This window comes from Lissotriton vulgaris, chromosome 2_1 (assembly GCF_964263255.1).
Source record: "Lissotriton vulgaris chromosome 2_1, aLisVul1.2, whole genome shotgun sequence".
NCBI lineage: Eukaryota > Metazoa > Chordata > Amphibia > Caudata > Salamandridae > Lissotriton > Lissotriton vulgaris.
Window position 1 is genome coordinate 720880974 of NC_141687.1, and position 21417 is coordinate 720902390.

The window sequence follows — 21417 nt, forward strand, 5'->3', positions numbered from 1 at the left end:
TATTCTGGGGAAGTATCCACTGGGCCTAGAATTATCTCTGGAAATATATTGCCACAGACACTGTGAGGAACATTACATATCTTGGCTAAAACACTATAAAGAATGTATTTCCTCTCTGTTTTTAGGAGACAGCGGTAAGGAAGTTGACTGCTTTCTTACTCGTTAATAATCATGTTAGCAGCTTCTGTGGTGGTAAATCGGAAGGGTAAACCCTCTGTTTCAATCCATTTGACGGATCGTTGGTGCCAATTTTGTGTTTTGCAAGAATAAGTAGAGGGGGTAATATCAGTTGTAGAACTGCCAAACCATCAGTTTATCAAAGCAAGATTAGGAAGATGTATTTGATGTCAATTGAATTGTGTGCGACTTTGTTCATAGAGACATGGCATGCTTCTCATTTAACCTCATTGTGTGTTGCTTTTTTCCTAGCATTTTGCCTGTTTGACTAATGGCAGCAGAGACTAAACAAGAAGAAACGTATTGTACCAATTATTGTGTGTTCTTAAGACCAAGGATGCCCTTATAACTGTCTCTCTTGCTTGTTCTGTTTTCCAAGGTCTGTTTGAACAAAGGGTGGAACAGTATTTAGAAGAGCTTCCAGACACCGAGCAAAGTGGAGTTAATAAATTTCTGCGAGGTCTTGGTAAGTGAATTCCACGTGGAATAATTTAACAAATACAACATGACAAGTTCATGTCAAGGACACATTCCGGTATAACAAAGATCTTTTGCACTTAGATATATCCTTTTACTCACACCACTAAACTGCAGCAGCACAACCTTCGATTAGGTGAAAATGGGGAAAGTTCCCATGCTCACAATGATCTGAACACCGCATGGTTTGTGTACTGGAGAAGAGGAGACCACAAATTGTGACTCCAAAAACCTTTTATTGCGTTTTTTGGCCCTAACCTCCCCAAAGATGTAGTGCGAAAAATGGGACAGTTCACTGACAAAATATCGAAACCGCAAATATAAGGGGACATAAATATCGGGCAAAAATATTCAGTACAAAATTATTGTTTTCCTATATATATATTGTAAAAAACTGAAATATTGAAAAAAAATATTGTTATACACTAATATCGAGCACAAAATATTGTCTTTTAATATAAACCTAGTTATACATAGTAAACATTACATATATTAAAATTAAACAGTAATAGAATATAAATTAAATATGTTTAAATAATTTACAATTACATACACATTTTAAGCTGATTTAAAAACAAACTCATATGTATATGTTTATTTAAACATACATCATTTAAAACTATTGTTAAAAGAATTATAATAATTTACTTTATTTTACATACATAATTTTATTTTTGACAGCCGAGACAGAAAGTGTGCCTCACCGGGCACCCAAAGTATGCATACAAGATGACATATACGGATATCAACATTTTCAACAATGATATAATATTGATCATACAAAGAATAAATTGCAAAGAAAAATGATAACAAAAAAAATAAAATAAACAATTGCGCCAGATTGCCTCTGTTTGACAAGTCAAATAGTCTAATGTATAGGGAAGGTTTTTGTCACCCGTAGTCATATCCAGCATGTGCATTACGCAAATGCCAGTCCACTAGAGTCATAGCAATGGTTCTTTAGTAGATACTCCCCTATAATCAGCCCACCTTTTCCAAATTTTGTAGTGTTTCCGAGGGTACCCCCTCGCTTCATAGACCAGGATTTCCAGGCCCATACAAAAGCCTAGAGCCCTCTTCCAGACCCCGATCGACGATGGGGATTCTTCTTTCCAGGCCCGGGCAATATCACTTTTCACCAGCGTGAGGCCTAGATATAGGAGGTGATGCTTGTACCTATTTCCACCCAGGTCCTCTGTAACATGCAGCTTGGCCAGCCTTGGTGAGGATGGAACGTCCCACCCCAAAACCTCAAATAGACATGCAAACACCCCCCTCCAGAACCTCGACAATGTTGGGCAGGACCACACAGTGTGCAGGAAGGTACCCTCCATAGACCCACAGCGTAAGCAATGTGGGGACGCAATTAGCCCAGCACGCCACAGTCTGTGCCTGGTGTAATAGGTTCTATGCAGGTACTTAAACTGGGTAAGACGTTGGCGGACCATGATTACTGCACTGCACGTGGATTCCAGGGCCTCTACCCAGTCATCTACCTCTAAGGGACCCAGATCCTGCTGCCATGCCTCTCTAGTTTTGTGTAGTGTAGTAGGCGTGTTATTGATAAGTGTACGGTATATTTTGGTTATCTTATAGTCCCCCAGTTCGCCCGTAAAGACTTTGGTCTCGATGGGGTTAAATTCAGGAATCTCTGTTAGGTGTGATATGTATGGGGTGAAGGCATGCCTGAACTGAAGACAGCGGTGGAATTGTGTGCGGGCATTTCATATTCCGTTTGTATGATAAGAAAGGACTTAAGAGTACATCCACGTACAACTGCCCCAACTGTGTCTATCCCGATGGCTCCCCAGCCCGAAAGCCGGACAGTTGCTCCAGCTGTGGTAGCTGTACGTTGTTCCACAGTCGGGTTTCCCTGGTGAGTCTCCCCCACCAACCCATCAGACAGAGCGCATACTTCCAAATCTTCAAAATCGTGGCTGTATCGGGTGGTAACCCCCTAAGCAGCGTCGCTGAATAGAGAACCATGTGGAGGGCATTGTCTCCCAGCACCCAACGTTCTACAGTGTTTGCCGGGTCTCTGTGGTCGCCGTACCACCAATCATTGAGGACGAGCAGGTGTGAGGCCATGTAGTATGCTTGGATGTCCGGGGTGGCCACTCGACCGGAGTAGGTAGACTGGAAGCAGGTCCTCAGGGCTACTCGCGATGCACCGCCCCCCAAAGAAAGCGGGCTACAATAGCGTTTAGCTGGCGAAACCCCGTTGGCTTTATCGGATAGGGGTGATTCTGCAATTGATAGAGGAGACGAGGCAGGGAAATCATTTTAAAAATAGCAGACCTGCCAAAGAGAGATAGGGGCAGGTGGGACCACATGCTCGTCTGGTCGCTCACCTGTATCCATAAGGGGGCGAGGTTCTTGTTCCACGGCAACGTCTGAGACACTGAGAGAAAAACTTGCAGATACTTAAAGCCGTCTGGGACTACTACTACTTTCCGTGACCATTCGTCCAGCCGATCCCAGCCCCTCAGCGGCCACAAAAAGGATTTTCCACAATTCATATAGAGGCCGGTGGTCTCGCAAAAAAATCTGCCTAACATGAAGAAGACTCGGACCAGTCCGGTCAAGATTCGTGAGAAAAAACAAGACGTCATCCGAATAGAGCGCTATGTGATTGGAAACACCCAATGCTCATTCGAATCCGCGCATCTGCGCGTCTATTCGTAACCAAACCTCGAGCAACTGCATGGCGAGTGCAAAAAAGTAAGGGGAGAGTGGGCAGACCTGGTGCGTACCCCGCCCGATAGGAAAGCTTCTGAAAACCGAGCCGTCCACTCAGACCGAGGCAGTTATGTCTGCATACAGCAGGTGAATAAGATTTAGTAACCAGGAGCGGATGTTTAGACGGCCGAGCAAGGCAACGAGATACGTCCAGCTGAGGGAATCGAAGGCCTTAGTCATGTCCGCCAAGAGGAGCGTGGCAGGGGTCTCCAGCTTATCAACCGCGGCAATGACATTATAGGCACGTCTGATATTATGCCTCGTAGCACTGGCTGAACCAGGTGCGTAATATGCGGACCAGGCGGTTAGCAATCACCTTGGCCCGAAGCATAGCTTTCACAGTGAGTAAGGAAATTGGGCAGTATGACGAGTATTGTTTCGGCCGACAACCCGGCTTCAAGAACACAACAATATCGGCATGCCGCATATCCGGTGGGAGACCACCACTCTCCGAGGAAGCCTCAAGCGCCGCTAGGTATGGTTTTAATAGTTGCGAGTGATATTTCTGGAAAAACTCACAGGGGAAGCCATTCGGGCCCGGTGCCTTTCCCATTCGCATATCAAGCAGCGCAATCGGTAGTTCATCCACCGACAGGGGAGCGTCTAACGTGTCTCACACTGCATCGATAAGGCCAGAGGGGGAAAGTCGTCTCTAAATTTTTGAAGGAATGCAGCGGGCAGAACTTCATGGAGAGCATACAAGTCTGTGAAATTCGAGGCAAAGCAATCAGCAATGGCAGACAGGTCCATAGGAGCAGTCCCGCAGTGGCCGCAAATGCACAAGAGCATCTGGGGGCACAGCGTTTAGTGACACAGGCGATGCAACAAGGCTCTAGATTTTACCCAGTTCCCCTCGAGCACTCAAATATATTATAACTGTATATGTTTAAGATTGGACAATTACAAAGCACAGTCACAAGGTAGTAAAGTTCATATATAGATCCAAAATCCCAGATCCTTGTGTTTCTCGGAACAGATTTATTTCGATGTTCACTTCCAAAATGCAGCCAAAGTCTTTTCACAAATATATGCAGTTATAATATATTTGAGTGCTCTAGGGAAACTGGGTAATGTTTTGAGATCCGCCTAGGTGGGTCACATTGGGGTGTGTTTGGTAGCCGCACCCTCTCCTCTAGTAGCACCATTATAATAGAATTATTTCGTACAATATTCTCCGTAATCTGCTGAGCGCCCTTTTTCTGTTGACTACCAATTTTCAGTATATTATAAGGCTCTAGATTTGTCTCCCCATTTGTATATCCTGCTGCAGGTGGCGAGCCAATAGACCCGGCTTCGTCCAGGAGCTCTCTAGCGTACGTCTGTTGTACGTTCAATAGTTGTCTGAGTGCGACCCATCCTGCTCTGTTCCTACCTGCGCACTCCAGATCGAGCAGTTGGTCCTCAATTTGTAGTAGTTTGTCGCTGCGCTGTCGGCGTTTCGCAGTACAAAAGGCAATATCCGCTTGTCTGAGAGCAGGCTTCATTGCCTCCCACAGAATGACGGTAGAATCCACTGTGCCTGTGTTTATTAATAGATAGTCTGTTAAAGATTTATGAACATGCGTTCTATAGTTACCGTCCCACAGCAGCCACGGTGACAAACGCCACCGAAACTGGGAGCACCTGTGATCTAGAGACAAGAGGATGGACACTGGTGAATAATCAGATAAACCCTTGGGGGGAATTTCGGCCACGGTCAATCCACCCCAAGCCCTGAACTAGGGGCAATAATTTAGAGTCTGTGGTCCCTGCAACTCGGGCCGTGGCACGCCACCTAGCTTGCAACAGAGACATAACATCATTCCAATCCCCCCCAACCAGGGTCAGCCCCGATAAAAGTTCAGGCCAGAGCGTCATCAGATTTTCAACCAGGGACCACAAAAGAGGGGGGGTGCGTAGACACTGCCCAGAACAATGGGTACCCCATGCAGTGTCCCATATATCCCAATGAATCTACCCTTGGGGTCCGACCACGTTTGACTATGGACAAAGGGGACGCTGCGGTGTATAAGGATTGCAACCCCCCGGGAGCCTCTAGTGAATCCGGCATGATAAGTGTGTGCGAAGCCAAACCTTCCTAAGCAAGGTGTCTTAGTGCCTGCTAAGAGGGTCTCTTGCAGGAGGAGGATGTTCGCCCTGTGACGCTTAGCTTGGTGCAGCACAGCTGCCCGCAGGATCTTATCAAGCAGGCCGTTTGTATTCCAACTAATGACTCTGAGCTTTCTACTTCCAACCACAGCTAAATCCTGCGGCATAGTTAGTTGTGGCATATATACAGGAAAGTAGCGAATTGAGTGACAGTGACAATCCCAGAATCGCACATAGCAGAAGACATGGTGGCTTTAATAGATAACATCAAACAACTTAACAACAGCAATTCCTCCCCACCCACCCCACCCAATACCTAAAAAAGAAGCAGCTTCTGTCGCCGTATGCGTCGTACCTCTGCCCCAACTGGAGCAGGGCACAGAACCATACCAAAGGTTCCCCATGAACCTGTCCCCAAACAGATATAATGTTCTCAGATACTGAGAAAAGAGTTATGGGGGAAGGCTTCGCATTGGCCCGTGGAAGGTGACATCAGCTTAGTAGGCATTACAGTCCAAGTTATTAAATCACTCGCTGGGCACCCGCCGCCCCGGAGCCAGAAGCACTCAGTGACTTCGAACTGCTCCACAAATGCGACCTAAGCTGGCTTCACCTTGGGCTTGACCTCCTGTGACATGGCTTCTCTAGATGAAGATTCAGAATCGAACCGTGAATGGGTATGTGGCCTGGGTCTCCATCTCGAATCTGTCCAGGGAAAGACCTCCTCAGGAGTGTCAAAGAAGTGAGTACGTGACTTGTAGACAACTCGCGGTCGGGCAGGAAAGAGCAGTGCATACTGGATTTTGAGCTCGCGTAGCCGAGCTTTAGTAGGCGTAGATGACGGATGACGTCGCTGTACTAGTCCGGAAAAATTGGGATATGATGAGATTCGAATTGGAGTTTGCAAGCCAGTCTGGTCTGCACAAAGATCATGTTTGTGACCCTCAGTCTCCATATTGTGACAGTGACGAATCTTGTCGACTTTCCTTCACTGGGGAGCTGGAATGCACCTCTTGATTTTGAGCGGCCCCTTGAACGTGATCTGTGATTTGTTTTCTCTTTAGGTTTGGCAAGCTCCCATGCGGCTTCTCCAGAGGACAACTATGAGTCAAACGCAGCGAGGTGTGCTACATGATCTTCTGCCTTTCGTCCATCCAGGCGAACACTTCTTCAGGAGTGTCAAAGAAAAGCGTATGTGATTCGTAGCCGGGCTGGGAAGAGCAATGAATACTAGATTTTTAAGTCCCGCAGCCGGGCTTTAGCGGCTGTGAATGATTCCCGATGTTGTTGCACTAGTCTCGTGTAGTCTGGAAAATTCAAATATGATGGGAGTCATACTGAAGTTTGCCCGCCAATCTGGCCTGTGTGAGGATCGCCTTGTGGTCATGAAAGTTTAAGAATCTAACTCTAATGGGCCGAGGTCTGGCACCTGGCTGAGGCTTTTGCATCAGGGCACGGTGTGCATGTTCAATGATGAAACATTGAGACAAAGAAGTCTGAGGAATCCAACCTGCCATCCATGTGGAAAGAAACTGTTCCACATTGTTACCTTCGCAGCCCTCCGGGAAGCCCACGAAGTGAAGGTTGTTCCTCCGGGCTCTGCCTTCGGCGTCCTTCGCCCTGATCGCAAGACCTTTTGTGATGGATTCCAGAGAGGACACCCTCTTTTGGAGCGATACGTCTGTGTCTTCTGTGGCTGATATCTGGGTTTAGGCTTCTGTTATTCTGTTGACCGCCTTGCGGAGGTCCTAGTGGATCAGCATAACATCTGACCCTACTGCTCTGATCTTGGCCTCCAGCGAGTTTTGAGACTGCATTATTGCCGCCATCAATGCAGCATTGTCTGGACCAGTAGACTCGCCAAATCCGCCATCTGTGCCCCGGCACCTGCATAGCGGTCCAACGTGCTTTGTTTGGTGCCCTGCACGAGTCATGTTCAGTAGTGATACTTGGGCCCTCACAGCGCCGGCACAGTTCCGCAAGAGTCATTAGTGGCGCGGTCTCTCCCCAGTCGGCAGTCGTGGTGGTATTAACACTTGGAGGCCGGGGGGGACTCCCCACAGCAAACAATCCGGATAATGTTCACCTACAAGGCAGGCAGGAAGGCAGGCGTGGAAGTTCCCCACATATAGGTCGCACCAGGACCTAGCCCAACCGATTCCACGCGCAGACACCTTTGCACCCCCCAATGGGTGCCCCTGTCCAGCTACACTCTGCAGCGTAGTGCAGTTCACACGCGGGATTGCTCCTCATTAATCATGATAAAGGTGTAGTGGTCCCTGGCTCACTCCCGCAGCAGTGCTCCTCCAAGCCCTGTTCAGTGTGTGGGGAGGCAGTCCTCTGCCAGGATCCTTATTGTAAGGAGGCTGGGTACGTTTAGGACACAGTGCGGGTTGCAGACACCCACCCCATCACCATCTCTGTGCCACAAGGTTATGGAGATGCCAGGCCCTATTGAGCGCAGGCCAACTTCAGTTCACAGCAGACATTGAAAGGCCTTAGTTGTCAATTGGGCAGTGCGAGTATCACTGTGCTGGCCCAGCGCGATCACCGTTGCCCTACACCACCACCTCGCCAATGTCAGGGGCAGGAAGGAAAGCTCCCCAAGGATCCCGAGTGGGCCCCGTATCAGTCGCAGTTATGAGCCTCAGGCAGGGGGCCGGCAGCCCAGGGAAGCATCCAGGGACGTCTGAGCTGTAATCAATGCCTAGGGGGCCACAGTCACTGCCCTTGGGAGAGCCGAGAAAGGTCGCTCACCCCTCCAGCAGCCACGAGGCACATACAAGACGCTTCACGCCCGCTCCCGCGGCACAGATATGGCCGCCTCGTATCGGTGCAGCTGGGCTCAGGGTCGCTGACCTCCAAGCCTGCCGGTCGTGCCGTCTTCCGGCAGAGTCTCAGCTCGGTTGCTAGGCGCGAGGCCAAAGCCCAACGTGGTATCGTCGTCCCCACCCCAGGAGTCTCCTTTTATTTATTTAAAATGTATTCATTTACTGCCGCTGTCACCGGATCCACCAGACAGGTAGACGATGAGTGGTACTGGCGGTGTGCAGCATCCGATTGCGGGCCCACCGCAATTATCTTCTCACGGTACTGGGCTGGCAGTGTATCTTTGTGGCCTCTGGTGCACTCTCCCCGTAATCCTCAGGTCTTACACGGCTCCATCCCTGCTAAGGCCGCCCATGCAGTCCCTGCATCCCATCGGCGACACCAGGTGCAAGCTGGCCTTGGTACTTCAGAGAAGCCGGAGTGCTGCTCAATGAGGGTCCAAGCCCCAAGTCACCAGCTGGTAAGCAGAGTCGCCATCTGGCCGATCCTGTTTCAATTCGGCCATTATTCACTTCCTCGGTATGGCGGGAACATACGGGCAATATATATGGGGACTGGGGGAAGAATATGGGCTGATGGCACATCAGCCATGTTGGACCGCTTGGCCACTTCCCCAATTTATAATTTTTTAACTTAAAAAACATTTATACATACACACAATAAATTACAAACTGTAACAAAAAAATTGTAAAAATTCTAAAAAACATACCAATTTAATTACACACATAGAAGTAAACAAAATGTTAAAATGTTCCTAAAAATATATTACAAACATTAATAAACAAAAATAACATTGTTAAATACACAGAAACGTTGTTGGACTCAGGTGGAGTTACATCTACTATTCCCTCTTTAGTCAATGTGACAGTAGGGAAAGCGTTGGACTCAGGAGGGGTACAAAATGCTTTTCTCACTCCAGTCACTGCAACAGTACGGAAAATGTTGGATTGTGAACGGGTAAAATTTATTATTCCTACACCAGTTGGTGCAACAGTAGGGAAGTGTTGAACTCAGGAGAAGTACATATTACTATTCCCACTCCAGTTGGTGCAACAGTACGGACAGTGTTGGGTTGTGGAGGGGTAAAATGTACTATTCCCACTCCAGTGAGTGCAGCGGTAAGGAAAGTGTTGGACTCAGAAGTGGTAAAATTTGCTATTCCCACTTTACTCTGTGCAACAGTAGGGAAAGTGTTGGATAGCCAAAGGGTAGAATTTACTACTCCCACTCCAGTCACTGCTACAGTGGGGAAAGTGTTGGATTGCAGAGGGCTAAAATGTACTATTCCCACTCCAGTTGGTGCAACAGTAGGGAAAGCGTTGAACTCATATTACCATTCCAACTCCAGTTGTTGCAAGAGTAGGGAAAGTGTTGGATTGCAGAAAGGTGAAATTTGTATTCTAACTCCAATCTGTGTAACAGTAGGGAAAATGTTGAATTGCGGAGGGGTAACATTTACTATTCCCACTCTAGTCAGTGCAACAGTAGGGAAAGGGGTGGACTCAGGAGGGGTAACATTTACTATTCACACTCTAGTCTGTGCAACAGTAGAGAAAGGCATTGGATAGTGGAGGGGTAAAACTTAATATTCTCAGTCCAGACTGTGCAACAGTAGAGAGAGAGTAGTTCACTACAAGCAAATAAAATATTTTAACAACCACATTAAATAAGAACAAATATAAATATTAAAATTTTAAATATATAAATGTTTTTTAAATGAAAGAAATCAAGTCTCTATTACAATGTTTAATACCTTTTTTAAATACAAATATAAAAAAAATAATACTGCACTATATTTTAACAATTATAACAACCAACAAATATAATGTTATTTACAATTAAAAGGCATAACACAGTCAACACATAATATAGTAAATAACACATTTGTAAACAATAAATAAATATTTGTGCATTTATTATTATTTAAATAACTTCCTACCATATACCTCCACAAAGTAAACAACACACACCGAATATATCTTGAAATTATAATAATTAAAAAAATTACATAACTAATTATCAATTAAACAATGAATAGTAATTGACTAATAATAAAATAATCATATTTAATTAACTTCCTGCCCTTTAACTCTAGAAGCCCAACAGCGAGCACCTAATATATATTTAAACAAATATCTTGACTATGGAATTAACATCATTATCAATTTAACAATTAATAACAATTAACTAATAATAAATTAGTTATATTTAATGAACTTTTCACCCATTACCCTTCAAACACAACAACCAGCACCTAATATATAACTTAAAAATTGTTTCAAATACGCAGTTTACATAAGTAATTATCAATTAAATAATTATTAATAATTAACATGACCTATTAAGTATCATAATGAATTTCCTTCACACCCTTTACCCCTACAAAAACCACAACCCACACCAAAAATATTATTAACAAACTATATTAATTTAACAATTAACTTACATAATTATCAATTAATTAATAATTAAAAAATGTATTCAATAATTATGATTACATTACTTCTCCCTCTACAAACCCCACAACCTTAACCTAAAACTTTATGTAATTAAAATAATGAATTACACAATTAACATAATTATCAATTAAATATTTAATAATAATAATTAAAGATAATTAATTTACTTCCCACACTGTACTCCTATAGACCTCACAACCTGCCACAGCACAAAACATAAAAATAAACTATTAAAAATAATTTTAAAAAATAACTACAAATGTACAAACTATATTAAAAAACATTAGCAATATTTATACTAACAATTTAGAACATTTACAATTAAAATATATACTAAAATGCAAAGATATAATTTAAAAAGATATTAACAATATTTTTGCGAACGATGTTAACATCGATATTTTTAACATCGATATTTCTTACCTTAAAATCGATATTCTTGTCCATATTTTTGCACATTATATTTATAATTCTGTTCCCCAATATTTCTTTTCCGTTATTTTGTCTGACTAACTTGTTGTTGTGAGAGTTTTATTAAATGCCATCAATCAAGCCTTATTGTTTGTGTGTATCAGTGAATAGATCACGTCAGTCTAGGGCCCTTAGTTGCATATTTGTGTATAATTCAAGGAATTCTGCAATACCTGAATAAAAATCGGTTTCTAATTTCTGTATAATAAACGGGATTTTGCAATCCCTGTGTAAATGCCTGTCTGTAATTTCTTTATAATTGGCTACTTGTTAAACACCTCATTGCCAAGAAAAGACTTCGGAACTCAACTATTATATGGTTACTATAGTTGATTTCAAGGGTAAAAGGCAAATAGTCAGGGAACATAATTCAGACTTTCCACAGCAGTGATGGATAGAAAATAATGATTTTATCAAATATATAGAGGCTAATATTATGCATTATCGTCTTTATTGCCACACAGAGAGTAGCAGCCAACAAGAACTTTAACTGCAGTATTACAATCTTAACATTCTAAACAAGTATAAATGACCCCTACATGCAGCCATCTTCCTTTTTTTTGCTGCAAATAAACAAGTCTCTTGTTTTGAACAAGAACCACTACACAAAGCTTCCTCAACGATCTTCCTTTGGCCAAATTCCAACAGTGCATGAACTTCTTGAATTGTCCGCAAATATTTTCTGTAATCGTAAACAATATAGTTTAAGGGTGGGAAAAATACTTGGGAGGAATATTAGCCTCAGTGTCTTTTATAAATCATGATTTTCTACCCTCCCTTGCTGTGGAAAATCTGAATTTTATGGCAAGGCACTGAGGCCAATATTATGCATGTTCAAAGCCTTGCCATAACATTCAATGCAACACACTCTACTGCTTTACAATAAAACCTTTTAAACACAGAATCTGTTGCCAAATCCGCTGAAGCAAGAATGCTTCCTAGATTTCCACCCACCATAAATGCCTTTGAAGCCATAGCACCTCTTGCTGAGTGTGCCCCGAACCTAGATACATCAATTCCTCCTTTCCTCTTAACATCCTTTAACTACCTTGCCAGAGTGGGACATGAAAACGGCTTATGAGGATACCTAAAAAAGATCAGCAAATGACAATCTCCCTGCTTTCCCAAACTCCCAGTTCTCTTTATATACTCCTTCAAGCACTTTACTGCACACAATTTCTCATTTTCTCCTATATTTAAGTAAAAAATAGTTCTAGACATACTTTTAGTCGTTCTTCTAATATGAAAACACACACCTTCCAGAATATAACTCCTAGAAAACACTTTGAAACCCCTTATGTCTGATACTCTTCTGAAAGAAAATAAACAGCATAGGTAATTTTAAGGAGAAATCCTCCAAGGACAAAATTTAATTGTCGCTCCAGTTAGACAATTCCTTCAAAACTATTTCACCATTCCAAAGAGATTAATATTTTGGACCTGTAGGCAGCTTCAACCGCACACTTCTTATCATTCTCTTCACCACATTCTGTTGTCCTACTGGTAATAAATCCACTAACTCACAGCCTGCTGACATTGCAGACATGCTTAAATTCACTGTACTGTAAGAACATTCTCCTAAAAAGACCTCAGTCAAATAGTTGACAACATTCAGCACAGAAGCTGAAATGGGATCCAAATCCCTCCTGGCACACCAACATACCCATCTTTTCAATGCCAATCTATAAGCCTTTGTAGTTCCTAGAGCTCAGGAACCCTTGATGAGCTTCATAGCCTCTGACAATAAGCCTTGACACCTGCTAAACGCTCCTGGAGTCATCCAACTGCTGTTGACCCTGTTGTACTAGCTTGTGACAGTCCCCCACTGGATTCACCAACAACTTCACACACCCCATTAGAAGTGCTGGATTGTCGATCAGGAAACTCATCACATCTGGAAGCCACACTTGCAAAGGCCAAAATGGATCCACCAACACTAGTTCCACCTGATCTCGTCTCACTTTCGTTAGCATCCTATGAATCATGGAAAATTGGAGAAATTCATAATTGCTTGCTGATCCCCAATGCTGCAAGACTGCAACTACTGTAGCCGCCTCTGGGTCTGGTTTCCAACTGCAAAATTTTATAAGCTGACTATTCAATCAGCTTGCAAACAAATCCATCTTGAATGGACCGCATCTGATTTCCAACGCTCTGAACACAGTCCTGTTCAACATCCAATTCCTGGAATACTGCAGATTCCTTGAATTCCCAATCTGCTAGAAATTCTTTGCCAAATCTGCAAGCTCCTTTGACCAAGATCACCTAACAGATGCACATACCTTACTGCTGACACCATCGACAATACACAACATTTTACAAGGTCCTTGACAAAACTTCTCACAGCAACAGACCCTACCAAAAACTCCAGGTAACTGATATGCATCTCCTTTTTCTGAAAGGACTACCTCCTCCCTGTTGATAACGGACTGTATCTTGCTCTTCCTTCTTGCAGACTGGCATCTGCATCTATTAGCTAGTCGGGGGCTTCTCCAAAAATGTCCCTTCCTTTCCACACCTTTAGATCATCCATCCACCAATCCAAGTCTTGTCTCGTGTTCACATTCAACAGAATCTTCTGAGAATACCTCATTCCCATTCAAAGATGCTGAGCCTTCAATCTGTGCAATGCTAGATAATGTAATGGAGCTGGAATATTGCTTGAATCGAAGCTGAAAGCAAGTCCAATAATCAACTGGGGTAGTGAAACTAAACTGCTCTCCTTCACTCTCCTTATTTCCCTGCGAATCTCTTTCACCTTTCCGCAAGCAATCTCAATACACATTACATCGTCCGCATCAAAAAGCCTAAAAATACTATCTCCTGACTCAGCACTAAACATGATTTCTTCCTTTACACAATGAAACCCAGATCCTCCAGAACATGAACTGCTAACATCTGTTTGCTCCTGTGCCAGTTCCCGGATTTCTACCAAGATTAGAACAGCGTCTAAATATTCTATCGGAAAAACACTGCTTGTTCTCAGCCATGCCATTACTTGTCTCTTACTTTGGTGAAACACCATAGTGCTGTTGTTAATGTGAATTGGAGGCAAGTAAATCTGTGTTCCTGATATATTGGTATTGTCAAGTAATACAAAGGGCAGCATTTGAATTGCCCGTTAAGCAAACTGCCCTCTGCACCCATTGGCGCAACTCCTCAATATTTATTTTCATTTATTCACATCTGTCTCCTTGCACATATCTTATTTCTTGGTCAAGGGGCCAAAGACATACAGCAGCCTGTCTTAACAACCTTTAAGGCTCTTGTCCAACCCTATCCTGGGGCACCTCCTGATTTATTAAAAAATGCCATCATTTTAGCTTCTAGATCAGTTGTATAAGCAACTGTATTCTCCAAAGATAGCCTTGGACACTCGGACCTCAGCCTATTTCTTACTTCCTTGGGCATTTCTCGCTAACCTAATATTTCACATACAGGGCCACATGATCATCCAGAGTCCATTGAGTTGACAATGGATGCTGAATAAGATGAGGATCAAATAAAATCTAACCTAGTGGATCCAAAAATGTTCTTCCCTTTCTCTTTTTTGTTCTTTTTTTTGTTTTACCTCATTCTTATCTGGCTCGTCAAATTCTGAGGAACAACTTTATTTCTACATCACCATTGCTAGAAGATTCGTAACAAGCCACGGTTTTGTGATCTCCCTTTAGTGTCCTCTATAGCCTTGTCATCCTACTTCAAAAGAGTTGCCCGCTTCCATTTTCATTAAGAACCTTCATGTCCTTTCATTGTTTGGATGTCATCCCTGCTTTCAACTAAATGTTTTCTTTTTTGTGTTAGATACATCCACTGTTCGATGTATCTGCCTCCATTAACCAAGTTGTTTTACTACAACCAGTTGCTCATACTTAAATCTTTTCCCATAATGAATGAATCGCCGTACAACATTCAAATCACTTGCATATACTTATATGTTTGCTTTTTCTTATTGAAATAAAACGTTCTTACCATTAGTTTAAATAAATGGAAATCTTTACAGAAATAATATTCAGCATGCAAAACTCACAGTCTTTAAAGTTACCACCTCTTATATTCAACTGTTTCATTATGTTTCATAGAAATATTAAGAATTAAATATATCAATTAAACCCAATTGAATTTCGTAACTCTAAACAAAGAACTTATCTGTGCATGAGCAGCAACAAAGAAGGAAGATGGCTGCAGGTTGGAGTCATTTATACCCATTTGGAATGTTGTTAAGATTCTAATTCTACAGTTAAAGTTCTAGTTTGTTGCTGTTGTGTGTGTGTGGCAATAACGAGGATAATGCATAATACTGGCCTCCGTGCCAAGCCATAAAATTAAAGCAGCTGTTGAAGGAACAAAATTAAGCATTGCTTTTCTTTTCTTATACTTAGTTTTTCTACCTGTATAGTGACTAGCAGCAAGGATATATTTATGTTTTGCACTCCTTCTGTAATTATGGAAAAATTCAAATCTTTCTGCATGCATTTCACATTCCGAGCTACTGCACTTTTTTTAAAAACAAAAACAGACTTGTATCAAACAAATTATATCTTCCTGCAACAAATATCTAACAGCTTTTTTGAAGTGCTTAATTTTGCACTAGAGATTCTATTTTTATTCTTCATGTTTGCATACATGCTGTCTCTTTGATATGAAAAAGCTGTGTACCAAGAAGTGTTTTGCGGGAAAGGTGATGGTGTGATCATGTATTATAAGGGATAAAGTACCCAATGCAATATGATAAGGATATTGCAATTCACATTGAAGTTCCCTACAAGGGAGCTCTTCATTCAGCCTCTTTCCTCTGTATCAGTGATACTCAAAGTACGGCCATAGGGCCACCTGCGGCCCTCCTGACCTTCACATGAGGCTCCCAGGTTAACAGCAGCTCTGGGCTACTGTTTACATTAAAGATCATTAACAGCCACAAATATGTTAAATAGATAGGAAACCTTTATTTACAAGCTAACTGAAGTAAAGGAAAATAATCTAATAATGTGTCCTGCAAAATTTAACCACCTACAAAACCTCTCTCCCATCCTTCTAGCATCAATGCAGCCCTCTGGCTCCCCACAGATCTTACTTTGCAGCCCCTTGGAAAAAAGTTGTGATTATCTGTGCTGTGTATGGTCATGGAACTTCTGGTGGCTTGCAATATCTTAATAATGTATGAGAGGGGTACTTTAGCCCACATATAAAATACGTAGGATTCTGTAATCTCTGTGTAAACTGCAGTCACTGACTATAAAGAAAAGATATCAGAACTCGACTATTATAAGTTGTTACAGTTAAGTTCTGATGTCACAATGCCTTCTGCCAGAGCCAGCAGCCCAGGTGAAAGACAGATCATGTCAAGGAGCATAATTGGAGCAGCTGTTTAAAGCAAGGAAACAGAGCATTGCTTTTCTTTTTCCTGCTCTATTTTAATAGCATAAAATGGTGGGCAGAGAGAATATGTTTATTTGTTACGTTCCTTACAGAAAATATAGAATCTTTCTGCTTTTTTCTAAACCTTCAGAGACATTGGCAGCTTTTTTGTTATTTAAAAGGACTTGTATTGAACTGTTTCTAATATCTGTTTGCAACAAATATCTAATAGGATTTTGATGTGTTTAATTTTGCACTAGAGGTTTAATTTATATTCTTCATGTTTGCAAACATGCTCTCTCTCATATGAAAGAGCTATGCACTGCGGGCCCAATTCACAAAGTAAACAACTAAACTGAGAAAATCCTAACTTTACGACTTTCAGTATTCACAAAAGGCATTTACTAGTAGTAAAGTTAGGATTCCTAACTTTACTACTACTAAACTGAGAAAAATCCTAACTTTACAACTTTTGGTATTCACAAAAGAGATTTAGTATTAGTAAAGTTAGGATTCCTAACACTTGAATGTACAATTTGGCAAACACTTCTGAAGCCAAGAGGCCTCTATTGCTGTTGGAAAAGGAGAAAATGATATTTTAACCTGGGAGAATGTTTGTAAGATGGTGGGTGCAAAGTTAAGTGCATGCCACTGAATCCTCGGATGGTATTATGACAATAAGTGAAAGTAAATGTATTCTTTTGCTAGGCTTCAGGGCCCCTCGTGGTACCAGTGAGTTCATGTGGTGGTGGCTGGAACTTCATGACAGACACCAGAGACTGCAAATTTTGATGGTTGTCAAAAGATAAGAACATGGATTAGAATGGTTTGGGTCCCATGCTCACTATGACACAATAAACAGGCAATAGCATCCTGATGAGTCTATGCCACACTGATGAGGGCTAAATATGCTCAATCCAGGACCTGACCTTGTTGTTTGGACAGGATGGTTTCTATTGCAGCACGATCAAGGCTTATTGGTGACCTCTGTGGTCTCTGGTTTCTCGTGGCTCTGTGAACTAATGCATCCTCTCCAGAAATGTGTGAAAGACTTTATAATCAAAGGTTCAAATACTGGCGGGTCCACTCAGCCTTTCATTCTTCAGAGGTCGATAAAATTAGTCCTAATGAGTTGGATAACAATAAACATTTGTTATTCAGCGCCATGGTTACCGAAGGGATGAACCTTCAGCCTGTGTCAAATTTCATTAACAATGCCATTTTGCATTACACTTACGTGAAATTATGCCATTACGCACATCACATAATGATGTTGCCGTTTGCATCAAAATGATAGTGAGAAGTGCAGGAACAAGGCAAATAACCAGAAATGGCAGCTGTTCGTGACAATTGTGTTTTTCATGCTACTTTTTTAGTGCAAAATGGTTCATCATTTCAAAAATTGATACAAAATTATTGGTGCCAAAAATAAAGTACTGAATGACAGATCTACATTTCACGTAATTTTGCTGACATTTTTCTGTTTGAAGTACCTGAGCTACCGGACATAAATCATATCTGACCTTCAGTATGGAATCAGGCCTTTTTCCGTTTGAAGTACCTGGGCTACTGGACATAACATCATATCTGACCTTCAGTACAGAATCGGGCCATGTAGACCAACTGTCAACCAGTGTCTAAATCTATACAGGGTCTCAGGTAAATGAATAGTGGCCCGTAAAGGCTCCACCCATCTTGCATTCATGGATCTTACCTATGCTTTTGACCAGGTAAACAGAAACAAATTATGGAGGATTATGCTATCTATGGGGGCTGAGCAGGACATAGTTTACTTTAGTTTATTTTCTGAGGGACCTCCCTTTTCACACGATGGCAACAGTCAGGTACACTAATGATTAGAAATGCATTTCATTTTGGCCCCTTTTCTATTTACCTTATACATTAATTAGCTCAAACAGCTCTTAGTGGACGCCCAGGGTAATTGCCCGCAAATAAGAGTCCGCTCGCTGCCCATCCTAATTTTTTTTCCATAAACTTTATTGGCATTTGTAACTTATAGACATTTGGTTATATCCGGATGTCAAAGTATCCATGTAGCCCCCCGTCCCGATTTGTCCGGCAGAAGACTCCAGCGGATAAGAGTAGATTCTTCTTTCACCCTTCACCCCTCCCCAGATTACCATATATATCCAGTATTTGCACACTATCCAGCTATATGTTGCCAATTTTTAAAACTCCCACCCTTCCCTCTCCTTCCCTCCACTCCCTTCCCCTTCCGCTCCCAAGCATTAAGTTATGGTTCCATTTGTTATATACATGGTTATTATATACTGTTCTAAGCTTTGCATGCTACTCCATGACATGTCTGCTTCTAAGTTCTCCTCTTGTGACATAGCCTCATCTATGCTTTCAGTAACTTGTGTTCTCAGCTCGCATTCATCCTTAAGATCTACCAGCATTTGGGAACATGCCTGAAGGTCCTCTTCTACTTTTTCATCTTTGCATTCTCCATGCATTTGTACCCTTTGCTTCTCTGCCCATTCGTAAATGTCTTTCAACCACTTTTCCACCTGCGTTGGCCCGTGTCTGAGCCATGCAATGACTATACGTCTTCTGGCTAATAAGAGCCCCAATAGGAGAAAGCGCCTGCTTAATTTTCTGTCTTTAGGGTTAGGAAAGAGCCCCAATGTTACTTGTCAGAGCTGTTTTGATATCTCCCATTCCGTGGCTCTTCGAACGTATATTAATATCTCATCCCAGTAGGGGTCCAACATGTCCAATGTCCAAACCATATGAATGAAGCCTGCTACCGATGCCCTACATCGCGGACATTCAGCACTGTATTGTATGAGGCGTAAGATATACCTGGTTTACTAGGTTATATTGTATAATTTTAAAACGAGCATTGGAGCTAACGATGCAAACACACTCCTGCACTCTTTCCCACTCTCTGTCCGACAGTGGTGTTTCTAGGCTTGCATCCCACATGTGTTTTACTGGTAGGGCGTCCCCAGGCATGTCGTCACTCCTGTACCATGTGTAAAATTACTATTAATGTATTTGTGCTAGGGGCTTTCAGATGAATCCAGCCCAGATTTCTCGTGTCACACTAGAGATTTTCTCATATTGGAGAAATTGCCCCGGTCCCATATTGAAGGCTTCGGTCGCTTCGTCACGTGTCATAAATGTACCATTCATATAAAGATCTCCCAGAGTGTGCCAGCCCCCCTCCTTCCACCTCGTTACGGAAATAGAGTCTGCTGTATGGGCAAAGGGCTGTAATGCCCACAGACGTGTATCTGGTGTATACGGCGCACAGTGGATCACCCTTCGAACCGCCAATTCCCAGATCTCTGCTACATGACTTATAATATATTGAAGCTGGGGGGTGGACTTGGTTCCCAAGCATTAATAATTCTGCTAGTGAATATCTGTTATGTGTACCCGCCATGAGATTTGTTTCCCAATTATCGGTAGTATCCAGCCAATGCACTGCAGAATGTAGTTGGGTTGCCATGTAGTATAGTTCTATACAAGGAACCTCCAGTCCTACCCGGTTCAACTTTCTCTGCAGTGTTGTTAGCTTCACTCGTTTCCGTCTGTTACCCCATGAAAGATCAGTAAGAGGTTGGTCAAGGGTCCGAAAATACGAGCGGGGAATACAACAGAGTGAGTGTTGTATAGTGTACAAGAGCCTAGGCAATATGATCATTTTAACAGAGCCTGCAGACCCTCAATCACTCTGCCAATATTGAGATCCAAGTACCTAGATGGTGAGTTTGCCAGCCGTATGCCCAGATATCTTTCCCCCTCACCCACCCATGGTACATCCACTCTAGGAAGCTCTGTCAGGGGTTCACTCGTCGACCTCCCAATGGGGATTAATTTGGATTTTGTTGTATTAATCCGTAAACCAGATACCTCACCAAAGGCTCTCAGTTCCGCAAGCAATAATGACACTGATTTTAAATGTGTCATGTTTTTAATCATGCTACCGTCAATCAGAAATTTGGCCGTAAAGAAGTGTGTTTCCTGTAAGAAACTCAGAATATTTGATATTCAGCGAATATATGCTGATGTGCCATGGGAAATATACAATTTATTACTATTGTCCAGTCTGAGGAGGCACTCTGACCCACGAGAGGTGAAGCCTCATGTGAGTCATGATGACTCTTGGATATAGATAACGTTATACTCTGCACATCTGCATATATGGTTTATGCCATAGCAATTTGTAACGGTATTTGCTTTAACAGATTCCCCCAGGCACCTGTGCTTGGGACCCACAGACTCTCCATCAGAGATTATAGATTTTCAGGCCAGTGGTACAGTGGCATTCCAGTGGAACCCAATGCTACGCTCCCAAGTGTTACCCAGGGAGGACTGCAGGAGCCACTGTACAAGCTTCCATCTGATGGTACCATAGTGCAAGCTTCCCTGAAGATATTCAGACTATGGGGTGGAAGCTTTCCTGGCAGGTATCAAGGGAGTACTGTTTACCCAAAAAGCTATTTAAAAAAAAAAGAGAATGCGTGTTGAGTGTCTTCCGGGGGGGGGGGCTCTGTACCAGGCCAGAGATAAGGCCCTTTGGCCAACCTTCCACTGCACCCAGCCAGAGGCTAGCAAGTGTTCAAAGGCTGTGGCCTTGACTCTCAGGGTTCATTGCACTTGGCATTTATGGACCTCAGCTTTGTCTTTGACAAACCTTGGTCTATAATGATTAGGCACGGACCTTAATCTGATTTGTTTTCTTTGTGACCTTCATCTTAATCTGACAACTACTGGGAGGTATAGAGTGCGGGTGAATATATGTGGTTTTATAAAATTAGATAATGGGTTCAGACAAGAGTGCAATTTG

At 42.6% G+C, this 21417-nt stretch overlaps 1 protein-coding gene across 3 annotated transcripts in view; it reads left to right on the forward strand.

Moving 5' to 3' along the window:
* Positions 1-21417, forward strand: part of DENND2B (DENN domain containing 2B) — a 1017138-nt gene that overhangs the window by 994283 nt on the left and 1438 nt on the right. For all 3 annotated transcript variants that reach the window (XM_086955999.1, XM_086955998.1, XM_086956000.1), the window contains one exon: positions 557-643. In XM_086955999.1, coding sequence (XP_086812125.1) covers positions 557-643 — 87 coding nt within the window. The remainder of the gene's footprint in view (positions 1-556; positions 644-21417) is intronic.